The sequence below is a fragment of the Hypanus sabinus genome, chromosome 10 (genome assembly GCF_030144855.1).
Source record: "Hypanus sabinus isolate sHypSab1 chromosome 10, sHypSab1.hap1, whole genome shotgun sequence".
Taxonomy (NCBI): Eukaryota; Metazoa; Chordata; class Chondrichthyes; order Myliobatiformes; family Dasyatidae; genus Hypanus; species Hypanus sabinus.
Genome location: NC_082715.1, coordinates 148130900 through 148154314, shown reverse-complemented (window position 1 = coordinate 148154314; position 23415 = coordinate 148130900). Strand labels below are relative to the sequence as shown.

The 23415-nt window shown below is 39.1% G+C and overlaps 1 protein-coding gene across 2 annotated transcripts in view; it reads left to right on the top strand.

The window, feature by feature from the left end:
• The window catches only part of gcn1 (GCN1 activator of EIF2AK4), a 278383-nt gene that overhangs the window by 94559 nt on the left and 160409 nt on the right, over positions 1-23415 (top strand). For both annotated transcript variants that reach the window (XM_059983222.1, XM_059983223.1), the window contains exons 4-10: positions 13145-13276; positions 15010-15118; positions 16424-16522; positions 17665-17799; positions 20010-20078; positions 20371-20479; positions 21149-21223. In XM_059983222.1, the coding sequence (XP_059839205.1) occupies positions 13145-13276; positions 15010-15118; positions 16424-16522; positions 17665-17799; positions 20010-20078; positions 20371-20479; positions 21149-21223 (728 nt within the window). The remainder of the gene's footprint in view (positions 1-13144; positions 13277-15009; positions 15119-16423; positions 16523-17664; positions 17800-20009; positions 20079-20370; positions 20480-21148; positions 21224-23415) is intronic.

Here is a 23415-nt window from a genome sequence, read left to right as displayed (position 1 = left end):
GTATTGTCAAGGGGTACAGCCACTGGGGTACTCTCTAGTACCTGCCTCTTCCCCTTCCTGACTGTGACCCACCAATCTGCCTCCCGTGGTCCCGGAGTGACCACCTGCCTGTAACTCCTCTCTATCACCTCCTCGCTCTCCCTGACCAGGCGAAGGTCATCGGGCTGCAGCTCCAGTTCCCTAACTTGGTCCCTCAGGAGCTGCAGTTCGGTGCACCTGGCGCAGATGTGGACGTCCGGGAGGCTCGGAGACTCCAGGACCTCCCACATCCGACACCGAGAACAACGAGCTGCCCTCACACTCATACTTTTCAAGATTATATGGATAAGACGGATTCAGTAATTAACCAGCAGCAAGCTCTTATCACATCTCTGCAAGAAGATGCTCGGAAACGGGATTTGATAATTGAAAAATTGCAACAAGATTTAATTTCGACCACTAAACTAGTGGAAACACTTAAAGCTAAGAATGTCGACTTTGAGAATCGGTCCAGAAGACAGAACCTACGTATACTTGGTCTCCCAGGCGGCATAGAAAAAGACGACCCTTTGAAATATTTTGCTCAACTTTTAAAAGATGCGTTCCCGTCGGTTTTCCCAGATAACCCTCAGTTACTTGATGGTGCACATAGAATTAGGCGTCGATCATCGAGTGCTCCAGCTAAACCTTCGGTTGTAGTTGTCCGGTTTCATTATGTACACGACAAAGAACAACTTATTCGTGTGGCTCGGTGGGTAGGAATGGTTAAATTTCAAGATTACTATTTCCGTTTGGTTGAAGATTTTAGTCCTGAAGTTATGAAGAAAAGGCTTCTTTTTAAACCTCTGATGTCTGAATGTTATGAGAAAAATCTAAAACCTGCGCTCTTATACCCTGCGAAGCTTAGAATCTCTCCGCCGAATGCTCCACGTCAGCTTTTCCTTTCTACATCTGAAGCAAGAAGTTATCTGGAGGAGAACTTCCCTACTGTTACAGACACTAATCTCTAATAAATGAGTGATTCTGATCGTGTAAGATAGTTTTCGATTCCTCAAACCAGATTTAGTATCTGGCTATTGGTGTAGGCTTATCCTATACTTTATATTTAAGTTAAAGTGTGTTTTCGTCATATTAATCGCTTTGTTTTATACACTTTAGCCATTATACTATATTCTTGACTATTATTGTTGTTCCTTCGAAGGTGAATTCTTTTTTATTAAGATGGTGGTTTTTTGGAAAACTATTCTTGGTTTTCTTTAAGATGGCATTATTTTTTTTCTCTCGTCTTCTTCCTACAATGCATCGCTTATCACAGTTTAAATATTTCTTGATTTGTTTGGGTTATAACCTGATTTATAAGCTTTTAGTGATTATATTCTTTTTGTTTTTTTTTACAACCAAGTATATTAAGAAGTGTGGTTTTAGTGTAGTGATTATAATTTTTAAAGTCTGGGTGATTTTTTTTAATATATATCCTTTATATACGGAGTGGTCTTCCGCTGATATGGGGATAGAGTTAGTCTCATTTTTTCCTTTTTAGCCATATTTTGGCTTTTTTTTCTCTTTTTCTTGGGGGGGTGGGGGATGGTCTGTTTTCTAATTTTATTTTTCTTTTACCAGTTTGTTTTAGTTTTTTCATTTGGGCTGTTTTTGAACTTCAAATATGTCTACGATGTCATCACTTCCGGGTCCGCTCTCTATTTTTGTTCCTCTTCCGGGTGCATGAGTTTACAATTTGGTTAACCCTTTTTATACCAAAGGGTTGATTTTAGAAATATGGCTCAGACCATTAATTTCGTGTCTTGGAATACTAATGGTTTAAACCATCCAATTAAACGAAAGAAGATTTTCAAAGTATTCCAAGGACTTAATGCTCATATCATTTTTGTACAAGAAACTCATGTGAGGAAGGAGGACAAATATCACTTTTTTTAGATTTTGGCGGGGTCAACAGTATCATTCGAATTCGAATGCCAAAGTAAAGGGAGGTTCAATTTTTATTGACTCCTCTATTGCGTTTGTCCAACACGATATCTTTTTGGATCCGAATGGTAGATTTTTGTTAATTACGGGTTTACTTTGTAATAAAAAGGTTGCTATGGTTAATGTTTATGCTCCAAATGTGGATTGTCCTGATTTTTTAAAGTCCTTATTTACTTCTTTACCTAATTTAAATGAATATAAGTTAATAATGGGTGGTGACTTTTAATTGTTGTTTAAATTCTTTGATGGACAAATCTATATCTATTCAGACTACCCAGTAAGTCGGCCACTTGTATTAACTCCTTTTTGACTGATAATGGAGTTTTTGATATTTGGAGATTTTGGCATTCTAACGACAAAGAGTTCTCTTTTTTTCTCACATGTTTATCATTCTTATTTGAGAATTGATTTTTTTTATTGACTCTTGTTTTATTCCATCGGTAATTGGTTGTAATTATGATATTATAGCCATCTCTGACCATGCTCCATTAAAACTTTCTATTAAATTTACGGATACAGCTTCTAATATTAGACAATGGCGATTTGATTCTACCTTACTGCAAGATCTGGATTTTATTAAATTTATGAAGGAACAGATCGATTTCTTCTTTTCAACTAATTCCGCAGATGATATTTCTTGCGGAACACTTTGGGACACTTTTAAAGTGTATATACATGGACAGATTATCTCTTACTCTGTTGGTCTGAGAAAATGTATTTTATTGGTTGATAAAATTAAAGAGATTGACAAGAAATATTCGATCACGCCTAGTAAGGAGCTTTACAAACAAAGGGTTGAACTTCAAACGGAACATAGTTTATTACTTACATCTCCGATTGAAAATCAATTAATGAAAACCAGATCTGATTTTTATATACATAGTGATAAATCAGGCAAACTGTTAGCTAGTCAGTTGAAGAATGCTTTGGTTAAACATCAAATCACTAAGATTCGTCAACAGAATGGGGATTTGACAGTTAACCATGATGAGATAAATAAGTCATTTCAAGATTTTTATACCTCCCTGTATCATTCTGAATTCCCTCAGGATCGTAATACCATGTGTGATTTTCTTGGTAAATTGAATTTTCCAAAATTATCATCAGATGATCTTTCAATATTAGATACTCCTATTATGGATGCAGAAATTAAAGGGGGTTATTTCCTCAATGAATTCTGGGAAAGCACCAGGCCCAGATGGGTATACAGTAGAATTTTTAAAATGTTTTTCCACTACTCTTTCTCCTTGGTTATGCAGGATTTTTGAAGAAGCAATTAGATTGGGGAATTTGCCACAATGTTTTTATAGAGCTTCCATTTCTTTAATACTGAAGAAAGATAAAGACCCTACTGACTGTGCATCCTATAGACCAATATCCTTATTGAATGTAGACTCCAAGATCTTTTCCAAGTTACTGGCATCCAGGTTGGAGAAGGTATTACCCCATATTATTTCGGAAGATCAAACCGGTTTTATAAAAATCGCTATTCTTTTTTTAATGTTAGGAGATTATTCAATATTGTTTATACTCCTTCGCATAGCACTTCAGAATGTGTTATTTCATTAGATGCGGAGAAAGCATTTGATAGAGTTGAATGGCCTTACTTATTTAATGTGTTGGAGAAGTTTAATTTTAGTCCGACATTTATTTCCTGGATTAAACTGATTTATCACACTCCAGTAGCCTCGGTGTTTACTAATAATCAAAGATATCCCTTTTTTCGTTTATTTTGGGGCACTAGACAGGGTTGTCCTCTTAGCCCATTATGATTTAATATTGCTTTAGAACCTTTGGCAATTGCCATCAGAGAATCACAGGATATTTCGGGTATCAATCGGGGGACAGATATTCATAAGTTATCTCTGTATGCGGATGATTTATTATTATTCATTTCTAACCCTGAGAAATCTATTCCAGCAGTTCTATCATTATTGGCTCAATTTAGTGAGTTTTCTGGGTATAAGTTAAATCTTAATAAGAGTGAATTGTTTCCTTTGAATAGATGGGTCCCAATTTATGGAAATTTACCTTTTAAATTAGTTAATGACTCTTTTATTTACTTAGGGATTAAAATCACAAAAAACCATAAAGGCTTATTTAGGTTTAATTTTCTACCCTTAATTGATCAGATTAAATGCTTGTTTACTAAGTGATCACCATTATCTTTATCTCTGATAGGTAGGATTAATGCTATTAAGATGGTTATTTTACCTAAGTTTTTATATATTTTTCAAGCGGTACCAATTTCTATTCCGAAATCTTCTTTTTACTAATGTTGATTCAAAAATTTCCTCATATATATGGCAGAATAAAAATCCCAGGTTAGGTAAAATATACTTACAGAGGGCAAAGAAGGAAGGTGGGTTAGCATTACCTAATTTCAGATTTTATTATTGGGCAGTTAATATTAGATATTTGTTATGTTGGTTGAAAGACTGGGATGGATCTTTTAGCCCTCATTGGGTGAGTTTGGAAATTAAATTGGTACCAGGTTATGCTCTGGGTTCTATTTTAGGGACTTCTCTCCCTTTTGCTCTTTCTAAATTGCTGAAACGAATTGACAACCAGATAGTTAAACATACTTTACGTATATGGTTTCAATTTCGGAAATTTTTCGGGTTGACTCAGTTCGTTTTAAATATTCCTATTGTATCTAATTGTTTTTTCCACCCTTCAATTATAGATCAAGCTTATTCGGCTTGGAAAACTAAGGGATTACTAAGATTTTCCGATTTATTTTTGGACAATTGTTTCATGTCTTTTGAACAATTATCTAATAAATATAATTTGCCTAGATTTCATTTTTTTTAGATATTTACAGATTAGGCATTTTTTAAGTACTGTACTTCTGTGGCGACCCATTTCCTGGCACATCCGAACCGGCTCACAATTAGATAGCCTACGGGGGTTTGCGAGCACAGAGCTTTGGAGCCTCTGCGCTACGGGGGGCAGGTTGAGGGAGGCTTAAAAGTGAGGCTGAGGATTTCGAATAAAGTTTTTTCCTTCGACTGCAGTTACCGACTCCGTGTCGTAATTTTAGCGCTGCGTGTAGCACACCGCTACACTTCCTACATTTCCAAATTTTGTGTCTTCAGATATTTTGGAGAGTTTGTTTGAATTAAACCCTTTTCAAAAAGGGCTTATATCAAAACTTTATAATATAATTATGAAGATACGTTCAGAGCCCCTTTATAAGACAAAAAATGATTGGGAAAGAGAGCTTAATCTTATTATTCCTATTGAGACTTGGGATAGAATTCTTCAATTAGTTCATACATCATCTATATGTGCCAAACATTCATTAATACAATTTAAGGTTGTATATAGGGCCCATATGTCCAAGGATAAATTAGCTCATTTTTATTCTAATATAAATCCTATTTGTGATAGATGTCAATCTAAAACAGCGTCTTTAACTCATATGTTTTGGTCATGTCCGCTTTTGAAAAAATATTGGAAAGATATTTTTGATATTATCTCTGCAGTATTGAACATTGATTTACAATCCCATCCTATTACCACAATTTTTGGTTTACCAATGATGGACTGACTTCATTTATCTTCTTCCGCCTGTCAAATGATTGCATTTCTCACTCTAATGGCTAGAAGATCGATTTTGCTGAATTGGAAGGAAATTAATCCTCCCACTGTATTTCATTGGTTTTCTCAAACTATGTTATGTTTAAATTTAGAAAAAATTAGGAGTGATGTATTTGATCTATTAAATTTGAAAAGATATGGAGACCATTTATTCAATATTTTCATATGATGTAATATGACCCTGTACCAAACCTATTTGTTTTTCCAGCTTTAATCTTATTTATGTTGAGAGGATCGGAGTTGACGACACTGATGATTATATATTCTTGTGAGATATTATAAACAGCCCTTTTTTTTCTTTTTCTAGTTTTTCTTTTTCTTTTTTTTTGCTTTTTTTTCTTTATTAGCTATTAGATTAGTAGTTTAGTTATTTTTGTATATCATTTTTTCTTTCTGTTTTTTTTATATTATATTTTATGAAATATCTAGATTTACCTTGTTCATATATATACTGTATTGTCCATGTTTTGGGAATACTCATTTATACTGTAATCATTGCTTATGTATTCTTTCATGTGCAATGGGAATGTGTATAATTGTAATCCCTTTATTAATATATCAATTGTATTTTGTTCATATTATTAATAATAATAAAAAGATTGGAAAAGAAAAGAAAGAGACACAGCACAGAACAGGCCCTTCTGGCTGTTCTGGCCCTTTGAGCCGTGCCACCCAGAACCCCCCAGTTTAACCCGAGCCTAATCACCGGACTATTTACAATGCCCAATTAACCTACCAACCAACACGTCTTTGAACTGTGAGAGGAAACCCACATAGTCGTGGGAGAATGTACAAACTCCTTACAGACAGCGGCAGAAATTGAAAGCGGGTTGCTGGTACTATAAAACATTGTCCTAACAGCTACGCTGCTGTTTGGTTACTGCTAGCTAGGCTGACGTGTGTACATCCCTAATTGTCTTTGAATGGAGAGACATGCCAAGTCACTCTAGATCAGTGGTTCCCAATCTTTTCTATGCCCCACACCCCTAGGAAATGATTGATTAATGTTCACACCCCCTACAAAAGTAATACCACATTTGAAGATGAAGTAGTCTAATTTCTAATTATTGAACCACATACAATACTGCGGGTGAAGAAATTGAACTTAAAAAAAAATAAGCTTTTAACTCAGTACATAAAGTGCAAATATAAATTGAGCAATTAGATTCTAATTTATTCAGAAAAAATTGTAAACAGTAAATTGATGAGACTTCTCAACTCTGAGGTGTAACTCCCAGGTAACACTGATGAGAATCCTCAATGCTGACTTGGGCAGTGGGAGACTGGAGTGAGTTTACGTCTCTCGACTCGGGCAGCGGGAGACTGGAGTGTGCTTGGGACAAACGTTACTACCACTTCTCAAGGCACACTGGCAGCTGAGTGATGACTCGTGACTTGTCACTCAAGCACACAAGCCACTGTTTGTCGCATCCCCTGAAATTCCATCTCGCACCTCCTGGGGGTGCGGGCACTCCAGGTTGGGAACCCCTGCTCGAGATGGCTTTTAAGAGACCACCATGTATGTAGACATTGTTTTTGAACTGCTGGTAATCTTTTTATCTTTTATATGCACTTCTCTAGGTATGCCTTATAATTCCACAAATGCCTTTCATTCGGCTCCTATTTTCATAGAATGGAGGACTGTGACATGGATAGAAAGGGTAGGGAGTTGGGGAAAAGAACAGGACCTTCAATCTCTGGATTGCTCCCAGGGCCACGTCAGGTCAGGAATGGGATGTTGGTACAGATGAATGAGTGGCTGAGGAAACAGTGCAGGGGCAGTTTCAAATTTGTTGATCAGCGGGATCTTTTCTGAGGAAGGCTTGATATTTATAAGAAGGATGGGTTACACCTGAACCCAAGGGGGACCAATATCCTTGTGGGCAGGTTTGCCAGATTTGTTGGGGAGGGTTCAAGCTAAGTTGGTAGGGGAATGGGAACTGGTGTGATAGGACTGAGAACGGGATAGTTGGTATACAAGTAGTTGCAGTGTGAGACTGTGAGGATGGGCAGGCAGATTATAGGGCAAAATTGCAGTCAGTGGGGTGAGGTGAAATGTAATGTGAGGGCAAAATCAAAATGTATTGAATACTGTAGTTGTTATATTTGAATGCACACAAGTACAGAATAAGATAGGTGATCTTGTAGTGCAGTTGGAGATTGACAGGTATGAAGTTATAGGCATCACTGAGTCATAACTGAAAGAAGATCATAGTTGGGAGCTTAAAGTCCAAGAGTACACCTTGTATTGAAAGGACAGGCAGGTAGGTAGAGGAGGTGGGGTGGCTCTGTTGGTAAAAAATTAAATCAAATCCTTAGAAAGAAGTGACATAGAATTGGAAGACGTAGAATCCTTGTGGGCCCAGTTAAGAAAATGCAAGGGGAAAAACACCCTAATGAGAGTTATATGTAGACTTATGAACAGAAGCCAGGATGTAGGATAGCAAATTCAATGGGAAATAGAAAAGGCATGTATGTAATAAAGGCAATGTTATGATAATCATGGGGAATATCAATATGCAATTAGATTGGGAAAATTGAGTTGGTGGCGGATCGTAAGAGAGGGAATTTGTAGAATGCCTACAAGATGGCTTTTTAGAGCAGCTTGTGGTTATGCCCACCAGGGGAACAGCTATTTTGGATTGGGTGCTGTGTAATGAGCTGGGAGCTTAAGGTGAAGGAACACCTGGGAGGCAGTGATCATTATATGATAGAATTCATCCTGTTGTTTGAGAGGGAGAAGATAAAGTCAGATGTGCAGTACTACAGTTGAGTAATGGGAATTTCAGAGGCATGACAAGAGGAGCTGGCCAAAGCTGATTGAAAGGGGTCACGAACGGGGATGACAGCAGAACAGCGATGGTTGTAGTTTCTCTGGGCAGTTTGTAAGGCACAGGATAGATACATCACAACAATGAAAAAGTATTCTAAAGGGGGGACGAGGTAACTGTGGGTAACGAGAAAAGTCAAAGACAGCATAAAAGCAAAAGAGAGAGCATATAATAAGCAAAAATTAGTGGGAAGTTAAAGGATTGGGAAACTTTTAAAAACCTACAGAAGACAACAAAAAAACCTTAAACAGAGAAAAAATGAGATATGAAGGGAAGCTCGCCAAAAATATCAAAGAGAATACCAAAAGTTTGTGAAAGATATTTAGAGACTAAAAGAAAGGTGAGAGTGGATATTGGACCACTGGAAAATGACCCTGGAGAGGTAGTAATGGGGGGAAAAAATGGCAGACGAACTTAAGTATTTTACATCGGTCTTCACTCTGGAAGACACAAGCAGTATGCCAGAAATTCGAGAATGTCGGACAGAAGTGAGTGTATTTGCTATTTCTAGGGGGAAAATGCTGTAGAAGCAGAAAGATCTGAAAGTGGATAAATCACCTGGACCAGATAGAATATGCTCCAGGGTTCTGAAAGAGGTGGCTGAAGAGATTGTAGAGGCATGAGTAATGATTTGCCAAGAATCACTTGATTCTGGAATGGTTCCAGAGGACTGGAAAATTGCAAATGTCACTCCACTCTTCAAGAAGAGAGGGAGGCAAAAGACAGGAAATTATAGACCAGTTTTCCTAACTTCAGTGGTTGGGAAGAGTCCATTACTAAGGATGAGGCTTTGGGGTACTTGAAGACACATGATAAAGTTAGTCTGAAGTCAGCATAGTTTCCTTGAGAAATCTTGCCTGAAAAATCTTTTGGAATTCTTTAAGAAAATAACAGGAAGGAAATATAAAGGAGTGTTAGTGGATGTTGTTTACTTGGATTTTCAGAAGGCCTTTGAAGAGGGGCCCCACATGAGGCTGCTTAACAAGATAAGAGCCCATGGTATTACAGGAAAGATACTAGAGTGGATAGAAGATTAGCTGATGGGCGGGAGGTAAAGAGTCAAAATAAAGGGGGCTTACACTGGTTGGCTACCAGTGACAAGTGGTGTTCTGCAGGGGTGAAAATTGGGACCGCTTCTTTTGATGTTATACATATGCCAACAATCTTGATGAGAGTTGATGGCTTTGTAGCCAAGTTTGCAGACAAAACAAAGTGGAGGGGCAGGTAGTGCTGAAGAATGGAATTTGCAGAAAGATATGGACAGATTGGGGAAATGGGCAAAGAAGTGGCAGATGGAATATAGTGTAGGGAAATGAATGGTCATGCACTTACGGTAGAAGGAATGAAGCCATGGGTTATTTTTTATCAGGAGAAAATTCAAAAATCAGAGATGCAGAGGGACTTGGAAATTCTTGTGCAGGATTGAATCAGAGGTAAGGAAGGCAAATGTAATGTTAGTGTTCATTTCAAGAGAACTAGAATACAAGAGGAAGGATGTGATCCTGAGGCTTTATAAGGCACTGGTTAGAATATTGTGAGCATTGTGCCCTTATCTAAGAAAACCTGCGCTGGCATTGGAGGGGGGGCCAGAGAAGGTTGAGGAGAATGGTTATGAGGAGCGTTTGATGGCTCTGGGCCTGTACTCATTGGAGTTTAGAAGAATGAGTGCCGGGGGGGGGGGGTGGTTGGGGGGGATCTTGAAAGAACTAGAGGATGTTTTCTATAGTGGGTGAATCTAGGACCAGAGAGAGCACAGCCTCGGAATAGATAGAATGAAGATGGGGAGGAATTTCTTTAGCTAGAAGGTGGTGAATCTGGGGATTTATTGCTACAGAATGGCTATGGAGGCCAAGTTATTGAATATATTTTAAGCAGAGGTTCGTCAAAGGCTATAGGGAGAAGGCATGAGAATGGCTTTGAGAGGGATAGTGAATCAACTATGGCAGAGTGGTGGAGCAGTCTCGTTGGGCCAAGTGGCCTAATTCTGCTCCTATGTATTGTGAAATCTTTTGGGGGAAAACAAGCTGCAGTCTGGAAAAGACCATTCATCCCACCATGTCTGTACTGTTCACAATGCAGACATCTAACCAATTTGCCTGCATCTAATCTATATCCCTGCATTCCCTTCCAGTTCATGTGTCTGTGTAAATGCTTCTTTAACATTGCTGTTGAAATTGCTTCTGCTACTTTCCCGGTAGCAAGTTCCAAGCAAGTAAGAGTGAGTGAGTGAGTGAGTGTGTGTGTGTGTTTGTGTGTTCTTTAAGCTCCCCTCCCACCCCATTTGAAATCATGTCCTACAATGTTTTTTACTTTTTCACCCAAGAGGAAGTAACTCTGACTCTCTGCTATATCTATGCATGTCATAGTTTTATTTACTTCATGCTCAGGTTGACCCTGAACTGTGACTCTCCAGACGGAAAAAAATCCCAAGTCTGTTTATCCTCTTTTTGCAACTAATACTTTCCAATACAGCGACATTCTGATGAAAGTCTTCCGTACCCTCTCCAAAGCCATCACATCCTTCCTTTTGCAGTGCATTTGACTTCCTAAAATGAAACATTTTGCCTCTATCAGCCCTCTTTTTGCCCAAATTTCCAAATAATCTATATCTATATCCCTTGGCAAATTTCTCACTATCTAGAACCCAGCTGATTTTTTTGTATCGTTGGGCAAGCTTACTTATCAGGTTGATATGATGGTGATTCCTTTTCATCTTTTAATTTCTCCAGCCTGTCTCAACATAGACTTTCCTATCTATTATTTCCTCCACCCCCTACTTCCATTCCAAGCATAATTTAAAAACTTGTTTTCTCTGAAGTTCCTCAATTAAAGTAAAAGGTTATCACTATGAAACTCCACAGATATTGCCTGGCTAGAGTTTTTTAGGCATATTCTCTTTTTATTTCACTTCAGTTTATGCTTTCTTCTTGGTTCCATTGTTGATTTTATAATCCTTCAGTCTGGTTGAGGCTCAGGTTTTCAGAATTGCCTTTCCTGTTCCTTTAGGTTTCAGCTGCTTTATATTTGTCATTTTGTTACCAATTGAACTTTGTGCAACTTACCACAAAAAACTTCTCAAGCTGGAATTTGTAAGATCAAATCTAGCTAATGGCAAATGCGATCCGTGGAACATCTTACTTGGGTCAATGCATGACTGAAAGGGATCTACTTGTACATTTATATAGTACACTCAAAGTAGCAAAATATCGTTTGACCTTGTAAAAACGTTTTTTTGCTCAGTGAGCTACACTTAGGGATATAAGGTTTGGTGATCTAAAGCTTGACCGCAGAGAGCAATTTTAGAGAGATTCTTCAAGTACAGAAGCCATTGTTTTAAAAGTTGGAAATGGGCAGTTGCACTATTTCATTGCTGAAAGAATCAAGGAATGGGTATGGCTGGAGTGTCCGTATAGAGCTGGCATACACTTGATGGCTGATTGGTTTTTATCCCTGCCATAATGCCATGCTTGGAGCACAGAGATTTTAAGAATTTGTGGTAGGGGTTGAAGTTGGGGAGAGGTAAGTTCAGAAAAGGTTTTGAGAATAAGAATTAGGATTTCATTCTTACTAAAACAAATGTGTACAATCTTGGGTGATGGCTGGATTGGATAAAATATGATAAGAAGTTTGTATAAGCACAAGTTTCTGTGGATTTGTGACTCTGGTTGAAGAGCATTGGAATTATGAAGCTCTGAGATAAACAAGACATTGATGAAGGCTTCAGCAGCAGATGATCTGCGTCAAGGAATAAGCCTGACTGTTACAGAGTTGAGTGTAGTTCATTTTGCAGTCACAGAGCAACATAGCATGGGATCAGGCCCTTTGGTCTACTGAGTGATCATGAACCACCCAATCTCCTTAAAAACACTTTCTCAAGCATGCTGAGATGGCAAGCAGACCACTTCTGCATAAGAATGTGTTAAATTGATGTTTGATTCAGTGGGAAGACAATGGCATCCCATCCTTTATTTGATGTCAGAGGAGCATTGTTAGTCATTAAGAAAGTGAAGGGGTCAAGAGAGGTATTAGTGAGCTATATTCTGAATTTCTTGAATATTTGCGATTCTTGAGATTTTTCTCAGTATCACAAATGGATGTAATAGTGATGGGAAATAGGTGCAAAGTGTGCCCAGTGAATTGTACAGAGCAAGGTAAGATGATTATCTGGCTGTGATTCTTCGCTTTTGAATGGAACAGTGCAACAGCATTTCCTCTTCCTCTTCTGTCGATGATGCAGGATGACGTGTGATAAGAAGATAATGTAAAAAGAAGACAGTTTGAGAAATGTGAAGGTGGGTCACAATCAGAACAAATGTCATTTGTGAGTTTGGTGAGAGTTGTTTCATTACATGAATGAACAATGGGAAAGACTGTCGAGAATTTGGGAGACAGTATTTTTAAAGAGGGAGTTGTTTAAAAAATTGTAGTTTGCAAGGACGGAGTTTAGGTTTTATTTGAAGAGGGGTGATGCTAAGCATATTTTTAATTGGGGAATTGGTGCATATGCTTAGGGAAGAGAACCATTAGCAGCATCAAATAAGGTGGGGCCCAGGAATGTAATTTGAGAAGGTGTAGAATATAGCAGAGATCAGTTATGTATTTACTGAAACTTTATATTTCTCAAACATGGCTGCTGCTGAGGACTCTCCTGTACAAGTACAAATCTTCCATCTAAATGAGCTGTTTAAACATTTGAAGTGAGGTGAAGTACTAATGTATTAAACAAAAGATCTGTTGTCATTTGGCAGGGATGCAACGTCCCAGCGAGCTCTTCGGGCAGTTATTCAGCAGCTGGTTGAAAGACATCCTGAGGCAACGACAAAACACTTAGTGCAGTGTTTGCAGTCAACAGGAATCACCTGCAAGAATGGCTGTCCCAGGTACACAGCACAGGTTGAAGACACTGAATGTGGAGTGTGGCACATTTATGTTGATGGAAATGCAATTGCTTATGTTTACCAAAACATTTTACTGACAGTTACTTGCAGGACAGCTCTTCTGCGGGGCTGCAGCTGACACCTATGTGAACTGTAAACTGTGTATCCATGCTGTATGGACTTGTGTATAGCAGAACTGCACGTACACACTTCACAAATTCAAGTGAACAGGAACAATGTATCCTTACCATACATTGCTCTAAGTAAAGTGGGAATTTTGTGATAGAAGAACTGTGCATTCATTCTGCATACATGTTAGAAACTGCACTCTTATACTGTACTCTGGGGCAATTGATACAAAAACTACTTTGCCAATTTGACCACTGCGTTCTCACATTTTAAACTAGATCAAGATGCAGAAACTGAACTTCTATGTTGTAAACTTAGTCAAGTGATGCATAAACTGTGTACCAGTAATTTACACAAAGCAAGCCATTATAGAAACTACACAGTTGTATGGTAAATGAGCCATATTATAGAGACTGCACACCAGTACCATCCACACTCATCTCAGTGATCTGTTCAATCTAATACTCAATTGACAATGTCATATACATTTAAAGTGGACTGATAAAGCCATATAGGGCTTATTTTAATTATTGAAGGGTTTATGTATTCAGGGTCTGACAGAGACAGAAACTGACACTATTGATGAAATATCCTTAATTGCCACTGAATAAGACCATAACTAGTTGTATAAATGATAGGAGTGTATCAGGAAATTTAGTCAGCGGATACATGTTCCACAAAATTAAATTGCTTTCAATATGTGTCCTTGCATGAAACATGATTTCTGACAAGCTATGTTGTCCTTAATACTGGAAATATTGAGCAGGTTGGGCGTCAGGTCCTTTTTCAGAACAGGGTAAGAGAGGAATTAAGTCAGTTTGAAGTTGCAGCAAGGGTCACTGATAGAAGTATAGGAGAAAGGGAATGTTTCTGATTGTGATTTTTGTGGTGATATGATGCTGATGAATCCTAGGTTGATAAAGGCAATTAGCAGGAGAGAAGACAACTGGATACACGAGCTTTGAAATGTAGTTCAAGACATTTACAAATACAGAAATCTAAGTGTTTGTGAAGAATCTGTGTTATGACAGAACTGGCCAGTTTTGATACAGATGGGGAAAGCATATTAACTGAAATTATTGAATTCAATATTGAATAAACTGCAGAAGAGGCTGGAATACATTCTTCAGATTTGTGTTAGGCCTCATTACAATGGAGTAAAAGTAGAGTTTACGTACATTTTCAAAGGAGATTCATCTATGTAGTTGGTCAGAGCTATGTAGGGTGGAGAATGACACTGGAGCAAGGAAGAAAAGGGGAATCATGACAGCGTACTTGTGCATGCTGGACTATAAAGGCCAGTTGTTTCTGGTGACACTTTCTTTGGATCCTTTGGCATATTTTACTGAAACTGGAAATTAACTGATGTCTTTGGGTGATGGAACCTGGTACTATTTCCCAGTTTAATTACTCTATTGCTGAGTTCCCAGACCGGAGGCAACAGGAACTTTATCTGTCAAGTGACCCAAAGTGGCAAGTCAGAGAATTTGAAATAACAAGGATGTGATCCTATGTGTATGTATGTATATGTGGAGTTAGGACTATTGAGCAATTGTGATGATGGAAAAGTTAAAGTCATTGACTCCTGAACCCTCTCTCTATCACAGCAAGAGCAATGCGTCAGCAGCATCCCTTGCTCTTAATTGGACACTATTGCTGGTCAAGGCAGCCTGTACAGCACCTGAGAAACAAGCAATGGAGATGTGGATAAAGATGGTGAGTAGATGCAAAGTAGAAATGAGTGCTGTTTCTGCGTAGTGACTGGGACATGGAATGGATTGGGTTTAACACATAAAGGACTTCATAGTAGAAATAGAGGTTAAGAGAGTGTGGTGCCTCGGCTTGTAACAAAATAGCTAACCCTGAATAAGTTGAAATAGGATATAGTAATTTATTATTATGTTCACTTCATCTTTTGGGTGGTGCTGGAGTTTTCACAATGGCAAACTCTACAATTAAAGACAGATTAGAGAGAGACAAAAAAGAATCAAATGGAAGCAAAGGTTTGTTCACATCTACGGAGAGAGTGAATGGAGGAAAAGACAGTTGGTTGAGATTGATCACCAAGTATAGAATAGCTCCGTTCAGTCTGAGCTATCAATCACTTGCCACTTTAATTTTCCATGCTATTACCACTGATTTCTCTGCATCTAGTTTCTGAAATGTGATTCATTAATGCCAAAAGTAAGGTTGAGGAGCAGTACCAGAGTTTCAAGGGCAGCCACGTCCATCATGCAAACCAGCTTCTCTTCATTTCCTCTCACTTCTGGCTGCCTTGGGAAAGCAGCTAACATAATGGTTATACTCTCCTCCCCAATCAGACAGAAGATACGAAAACTTGGAAGTGCATAGGACCAGACTCAAGGCCAGCTGTTATCAGACTCTTGAACATACATTTAAGATAAGGTCTTGATCTCTCAGTGTACCTATTTGTACTTTTATTTGTTTACTTGTACTACATTTTCTCTGTAGTTGTAACACTATAGTCTGCATTATGTTTTCTTTTTACTACCTCAACTGTATTTTGGTACATGTGATAATACACCAATACCAATCTTGAGTTAGTTGCAACTCTCAGGAATTTGTATTGAATTTTATCAATTTCAGCTAAATAACCTTTACCTGTCTTTCGTCACAGATCCCAGAGAAGTTAATAAGTTGGTAACTTTGGTCAGTTGTTCCCTGTGTCCTCTTCTCCATTACAACCTAGAACACATGTTTTCTCATTTTTGCAATTTTGATGAGAACCCTTTACCTGAAATATTGACTCTTTCTCTTTCCACTAATACCGCCCAATCTACTCAACATCCTCTATTTTTGTTCTGGATTTCCAATATCTACAGTCACTTTCTCCAAGTTGAAGTACCCAAAATGTGAAAAGATTTTATTTTGAAATATGCTGAACAAAAACATTCTGTGTTGTGAAGCAAAGTTTTGAAATTCATGGGGATTTTTATGGTGAGATTTCTATTTTTGCAGTTAGTACATTTGGATTGGTCTAATCACTGTGCTTCCCAACAGGTGGAGGTACAGTGTCTGCTCTTACCACAAGTCCTGGGTGGTGGGAAAAAGCACACAGTGAATGGAGTTCTGAAGAAGTTCAGGCTCCTGTGGAAAGAGGTAAGGAGGAGATAAATCCCTGTGTTGTGAAATCAGGGAATGTTCCTCGTCTGATGATGTTGCAGTTGATGTTGTTGTGGGAGGGTGGTGGAGTTGTAGAGAGAATGCTGCCGCTGGATGGTTAGAAGAAGAGATGAGAAAGTGTGGGGGGAGATTAACAACAAAAGACATGTGACTCAGCACACATAAAATGCTGAACGAACTTAGCAGACTGGGCAGCATCGACAGGAAAAGAGTAAACAGTTAACATTTCAAGCCAAGATCAGGCCTGATGGAGTTCCTCCAGCATTTTGTGTGTGTTGCGTGGATTTTCAGCACCTGCAGATTTTCTTGTTTTTGTGCTACGTTCTGCATAGGTTTTTATTTGGCTCTGTAGTCTATGGTACTAAATATCCAGGAGCAGCTATGCTAAATGCTAATAGCACCAGTGCTGCTATTCTGTGGATGTCAATTGCTGAGATGTCATATCTCTGCTTGGTATGCCCAAGCTGACCAGATTTGCTTATTTGAAGGTGATGTTAATGTTTCTGTCATCTTTTAATTCTGTTTATCTAAAACTATCATTATAGCAGTAGGGATTGAGTGCCTCATTTAGAAAGTTGCAGTGAAATGATTTTCTGTTGCAAACAGCCACATTTCTTATAATGTAAGAAACATGGCTTTGTATAGAAACTGTTCTTGAGATGAATATTGAAAGGCTGAGATACAGTGGATGTGGAGATGATGTTTCCTATAATGGGGGATCTAGAACCAGAGGCCATAGCCTCAGGATAGGACATCCCTTCAGAACAGAAATGAAGAGTAATTTCTTCAGCCAGAGGGTAGGGAGTCTGGGATTTATTGCCACAGATGGCTATGAAGGCCTAGTCATTGGGTATATTTAAAGTGGAGGTTGATAGGCTTGGTTAGTGAAGGTATCAAAGGTTAGGAGAAGGCGGGAGAATGAGATGGAGAGGGATAATAAATCAACTATGGTGGAAAGACAGAGCAAACTCGATGGGCCGAGTGGTCTAATTCTTCTCTTGTGTCTCGCAGTCTTATTAGGAATAATACATTGGTACACCCTTGAATGTCATACTACTTGTGGGTGATGGTCTGCTTTGATTGTCTTGTGTTTTACTTCATCATCCACTGCCTTTCAGAATCCTGAACTTGTACAGCAATATCTAACAACAATTCTGGGTCTGGAACCAAACCCATTATATCTAGCAATGCTAGGACTACTGGTTCAGTACTGTATGGACCAAAAAGACATTGCCACCATCAACAAATATAAGGTATGTGACTTATCGACATCAGGTACTTGACTTTGCACCTTAGTTTTAAGGATCTACTTCCTCTCAGCTTACTCACCCTAGCCTTACTGAAGAGATTTAAAAAATATATATACATACCTGTCCAATGAAGCAGTGGAGGCTACCTCAGTAAATATACTCTTAACACAAGGTTGAATAGATTTTTTCATAGTAGGGGAATTAATGGTAATGGGGAAAAGACAGGTAGGTGACGATGAGTCAAGGGCCAGATCAGCCATGACCTAATTGAATGTAGGAGCAGGCTCGACAGGCCAGATGGCCTACTCCTGTTTCTTGTGTTCTAAGATTCAGAATTCAGATTTATTTATCACATGTACATCGAAACATAGTGAAATGTGTCATTTGCCTTAACAACTCCCTCAAGGATATGCTGGGGGTGTCGCAGACGTGTAGCCACATGTTCCAGTGCCCATACAACATGCCCACAGTGCTCAGCAAAGTAAAACACAGAACACAACCAAATGAACCACAAAGTAACAAAACAACAGCAAAGCAAGCTCCGTTCCTCCCTCCCACACACCCATCCACACACATGCACAGTCCTCTAACCACAGGACAGCCTCCAAGAGTCTCGAATTTGCAGACGTCTGGCCATCAGCTTCTCCAGCTGAGAGACTCGGGGTTCTGGCCATCATTGGGTATATACGTCAACTTCATTATTTTCATGTGATGTGAAACAATGATGAGGAAAATAGCTAAGACAGGAAGCATGAGAGAGGTGAAACTATGAAGAAGATGTAATTTAAAAGAATGAATCAAAAGCGGCAAGGTAACAGAATGTTGTAATTTTAAAGGGATCAGTGTCTTGACAGACATATCTGGAGTTTGTTCAGAATCTGTAGATGGGAGAGCAAGTTCAAAATCACTTGGGATCCTTAACTTTAGACCTTGAAATCGAGGAATTACTTCCGATCTTTAAATCACTGCTTTGGCAACAGATGTCAGCTCCTTGTGTCACTCTTCAGATATCATGTTAAGTTCTTGACGTAGTTATGGTCTGACTGTTCTTGGAGCAGAGAAGGTTAAGGTTTTAATCAAGCAAATTAAGAGAAATTGTCCATTGGCAGCCGCTATCACTGGTACTTCAAGAACACTTGAATAAAGTTATAGGGCTTTGAATTAAAAGTAAGTGGATGAAATGGAATTAAATCAAATAGCTTGTGGAGTGAAAAAGGTCTTTCTGTCTTAGTCTTGAGTGATTTTATGGAAAAACTGTAATTCTATTTTAGAAACTCCCTTGACAGTGAAGACTGGGCAAAATGAGATTTGAAAGGTTATCTTCAGCCATGGCTTATAATAGTCAATAGACAGTAGGTGCAGGAGTAGGCCATTTGGCCCTTCTAGCCAGCACCACCATTCACTGTGATCATGGCTGATCATACACAATCAGTACCCCGTTCCTGCCCTCTCCCCATATCCCTTGACCCCGCTATCTATAAGAGATCTCTCTAACTCTCTTGAATGCATCCAGAGACTTGGCCTCCACTGCCTTCTGGGGCAGAGCATTCCACATATCCACCACTCTCTGGATGAAAAAGTTTTTCCTCATCTCTGTTCTAAATGGCCTACCCCTTATTCTTAAACTGTGTATAGGAGCAAGGGAAATTGGGCTTAAAATGCCACTGTATTGTTGTATCATTGCTACCTGTTTATTAATGGTACCAGCTTGATTTTATAAATTGTTAATACCTGTACCTATCGTGGAGTTATTGATCTTGTCTGCTGCACTTGGCCTTAACAATTTTTTGGGGGAGGGTTTACAAATTTCACTAATCTTTTTTTATGAATATTTCTACTTGTTTTCATTCCTGACTATTTTGACTCTAATTTGAAGCTTATTCGTCCTCCTAACTTTTTTCAGTTTGCATCTCTCAGTAAAATGATGCTTCACCCTTTAAAGGAAAATCGAGCCATGTTGCACCACATGACTATAGCCTTTCTACAGCAGTATAGGTCTAGAAGATCTCTTTTGTACCCCTCTGGAAGACTATTATATACTTTCAAAGATGTTTTGCAGTGTCTTAAGAGATTCCTGAACTTAGTAATAAGGCAGTGCAGAAGTGACAAATGTTCATCATTTGAAGGTATGTTCCAGTGATGCAGTCAAATGTGCTGATCAGGTTCTCCTGGGAAAAAAAAGGGTCTTAAGAATTTTTTTGATTGTGTTGCAGAGTAACATTTTGGAGCTCTATGTGAAGACGGTTCTCCTGAGCAAGATAAAACCTCCAAAATACCTACTGGTGAGGAAAGATTTGGTAACATTCAAAATTTGATAGCATCCAAAAAAGGCTGAATAAAATGACCAGAGTTTCTTCAGTTAAATTAGCATCTCAAACTTCATGTTCAATGTCATTGTGATTACTAACATATTTAATTAATAGGGGTGAATTAATTATTTTAACTTATTTGAGAGCTTTAATAGGCTTTTTGTGGTTTCAATGCAGCCATGTAGAATATGAAGAAATTGCTTTCAAGGAATAATTTAGTGCAGACAGAACTGACTGGTCAGACTATGGTGGCTCTGTTTTGCAGGAACGCTGTCAGCCTCTACTTCGCCATGTGTCCCATCAAGAGTTTAAGGACACCTTGCTCCCTATGGTGCATAAATCTATTCTGCGCAGCCCTGAAAATGTAATTGAGAGTAAGTAAAGTGCCTACTGGCTCAAAGAGCTGACGCATCGTACTTTGTTTCACATTTTCTAGTCAAGTTGCAGTTTGCTCCCTGGGTGCATTCAGACCGCTGATGCATAGCACTAGTTTGTTTCTTTTACAAAGCTGGGCAGTGCTGTCATCAAACTGTTAAACCATATTGAATATTATTGCTGATCCTGATTATGTTTGCATGTATAGTTCTATAAAAGGGAACTATGAAGTTATTACAACTTTCGGTGATCTTCACTCGACCCAAAATCAATCCTATAGACTTGAAGCACTAAACCTTGTAATAATTTGCTACGACATTATGACTTGTAGATCATGCATCAAATTGTGATCTTTTTGTTAATAGTATTTTTAATACAGTTGCAGAATCCTTGTAGGCTTTGACTCTTGGCAGAATCTCAAAAGTTGTGAGATTAAGTCCTTCCCATGGGGACACTTTGGTGCATTTCCTAAAAAGACTGCTACACAAATGGGGATGCTGCAGTGCTGATGATGACGGCACTTAAGTGTAAAGCATTAAGGATGGGTACAATATTTTTTGAAAGTGCTTCTTTCTTTGTTTCTACTGTTACGCACTTTTTCTTAATGTTAAATTTCCTTTTGCTTGGAAGGATGAGAGGCAATCACTTTCTGACTTTGTTCTTTTCAGCTATCTCCTACCTATTATCTTCAGTCAACCTCGATCTAAGCCAATATGCAGTGGATATTGCCAAAGGCCTTGCAAGTAAGTGTCAGACAGAACCTTATAAGAAAAGATCTGTTTTAATAGAAAGGTTTGTGTAGATTTGATAATTTGCGTCATCAGCTGATTAGGAACATCAAATCACCCGTGCCATGAGCTAGTGAGGCTAGAAGTAGGAGATAATACAGCTAAATATGTGGCTAAGGAGTTGGTGCAGGAAGGAGGGCTTCATATTTCTGGACAATTGGGCCTTGTTCCAGGGAAGGTGGGACCTGTTTCGACGGGAGAACTGGAGAGGGACTAACATCCTTGCAGGAAGGTTTGCTAGTGCTGCTCCGGTGGTGGGGGGGGGGGGGGGGAGGGGGGGAGTTTAAACTAGATTTGCAGGGGGAGGGGAATCAGAGTGTTAGAGCAGATAGTGAGGTGGAGGAGGATAAAGGTCATGTGAGAGCGCAAGTATAGTGCATGGAATAAAGCCAGATCTAACATATAAAGAGGCTTTGAGGAAAGAGAAACAGAATAAAGGGAGAAAAGGTAGTAAAGTAGAAGGGCTAAAGTGCGTGTACTTGAATGCAAGAGGAATCAGGAACAAAGGTGATGAACGGAGAGCTTGGATACATACATGGAATTATGATGTAGTGGCCATTACAACAATTTGGCTGGCACCAGGGCAGGAATGGATTCTCAATATTCCTGGATTTCAGTGCTTTAAAAGGGATAGAGATGGGGGGGAAAGGGGAGGGGGGGGTGGCATTGCTGGTCAGGGATGTTATTACAGCTACAGAATAGGGTGGGTAATGTAGCAGGATTCTCTTTTGAGTCAGTACAGGTAGAAGTAAGGAACAGGAAAGGAGCAGTTGCTCTATTGGGAGTATTCTATAGGCCCCCTGGTAGCAGCAGACATACCGAGGAGCAGATTGGGAGGCAGATTTTGGAAAGGTGCAATAATAATAGGGTTGATATCATGGGTGACTTTAACTTCCCTAATATTGATTGGCACCTGATTAGTTCTAATGGTTTAGAGGGGGCAGAGTTTGTTAAGTGTGTCCAGGATGGATTCCTGTCACAGTATGTTGACAGGCCGACTAAGGGGAAAGCCATACTAGATTTAGTATTAGGTAACAAACCGGGTCAGGTCACAGATCTCTCAATGGGTGAACATCTGGGGAACAGTGACAACCGCTTTCTGGCTTTTAACATTATCATGGAAAAGGATAGAATCAGAGAGGACAGGAAAATTTTTAATTGGAGAAGGGCAAATTATAGGTCTATAAGGCTAGAGCTTGCGGGTGTGAATTGGGATGATGTTTTTGCAGGGAAATGTACTATGGACATGTGGTCAATGTTTAGGGATCTCTTGTAGGATGTTAGGAATAAATTTGTCCCAGTAAGGAAGATAAAGAATGGTAGGGTGAAGGAACCATGGGTTACAAGTGAGGTGGAGAACCTAGTCAAATGGAAGAAGGTAGCATTCGTGAAGTTTAGGAAGCAAGGATCAGATGAGTCTATTGAGGAATATAGGGTAGCAAGAAAGGAGCTTAAGAAGGGGCTGAAGAGAGCAAGAAGGGGGCATGAGAAAGCCTTGGTGAGTAGGGTAAAGGAAAACCCCAATGGCATTCTTCAATTATGTGAAGAACAAAAGGTTGACAGGAGTGAAAATAGGACTGATTAGAGATAAAGGTGGGAAGATGTGCCTGGAGGCTGTGGAAGTGAGCAAGGTCCTCAATGAATACTTCTCTACGGTATTCACCAAAGAGAGGGAACTTGATGACGGTGAGGACAATATGAGTGAGGTTGATGTTCTGGAGCATGTTGATATTAAGGGAGAGGAGGTGTTGGAGTTGTTAAAGTACATTAGGATGGATAACTCCCCGGGCCCTGACGGAATATTCTCCAGGCTGCTCCACAAGGCAAGGGAAGTGATTACTGAGCCTCTGGCTAGGATCTTTATGTCCCTGTTGTCCATAGGAATGGTACTGGAGGATTGGAGGGAGATGAATTTTGTCCCCTTGTTCAAAAAAAGTAGTAGGGATAGTCCGGGTAATTATAGACAAGTGAGCCTTACGTCTGTGGTGGGAAAGCAGTTGGAAAAGATTCTTAGAGATAGGATCTGTGGGCATTTAGAGAATCTTTGTCTGATCAGGGACAGTCAGCATGGCTTTGTGAAGGGCAGATCGTGTCTAACAAGCCTGATAGAGTTCTTTGAGGAGATGACTAGGCATATAGATGAGGGT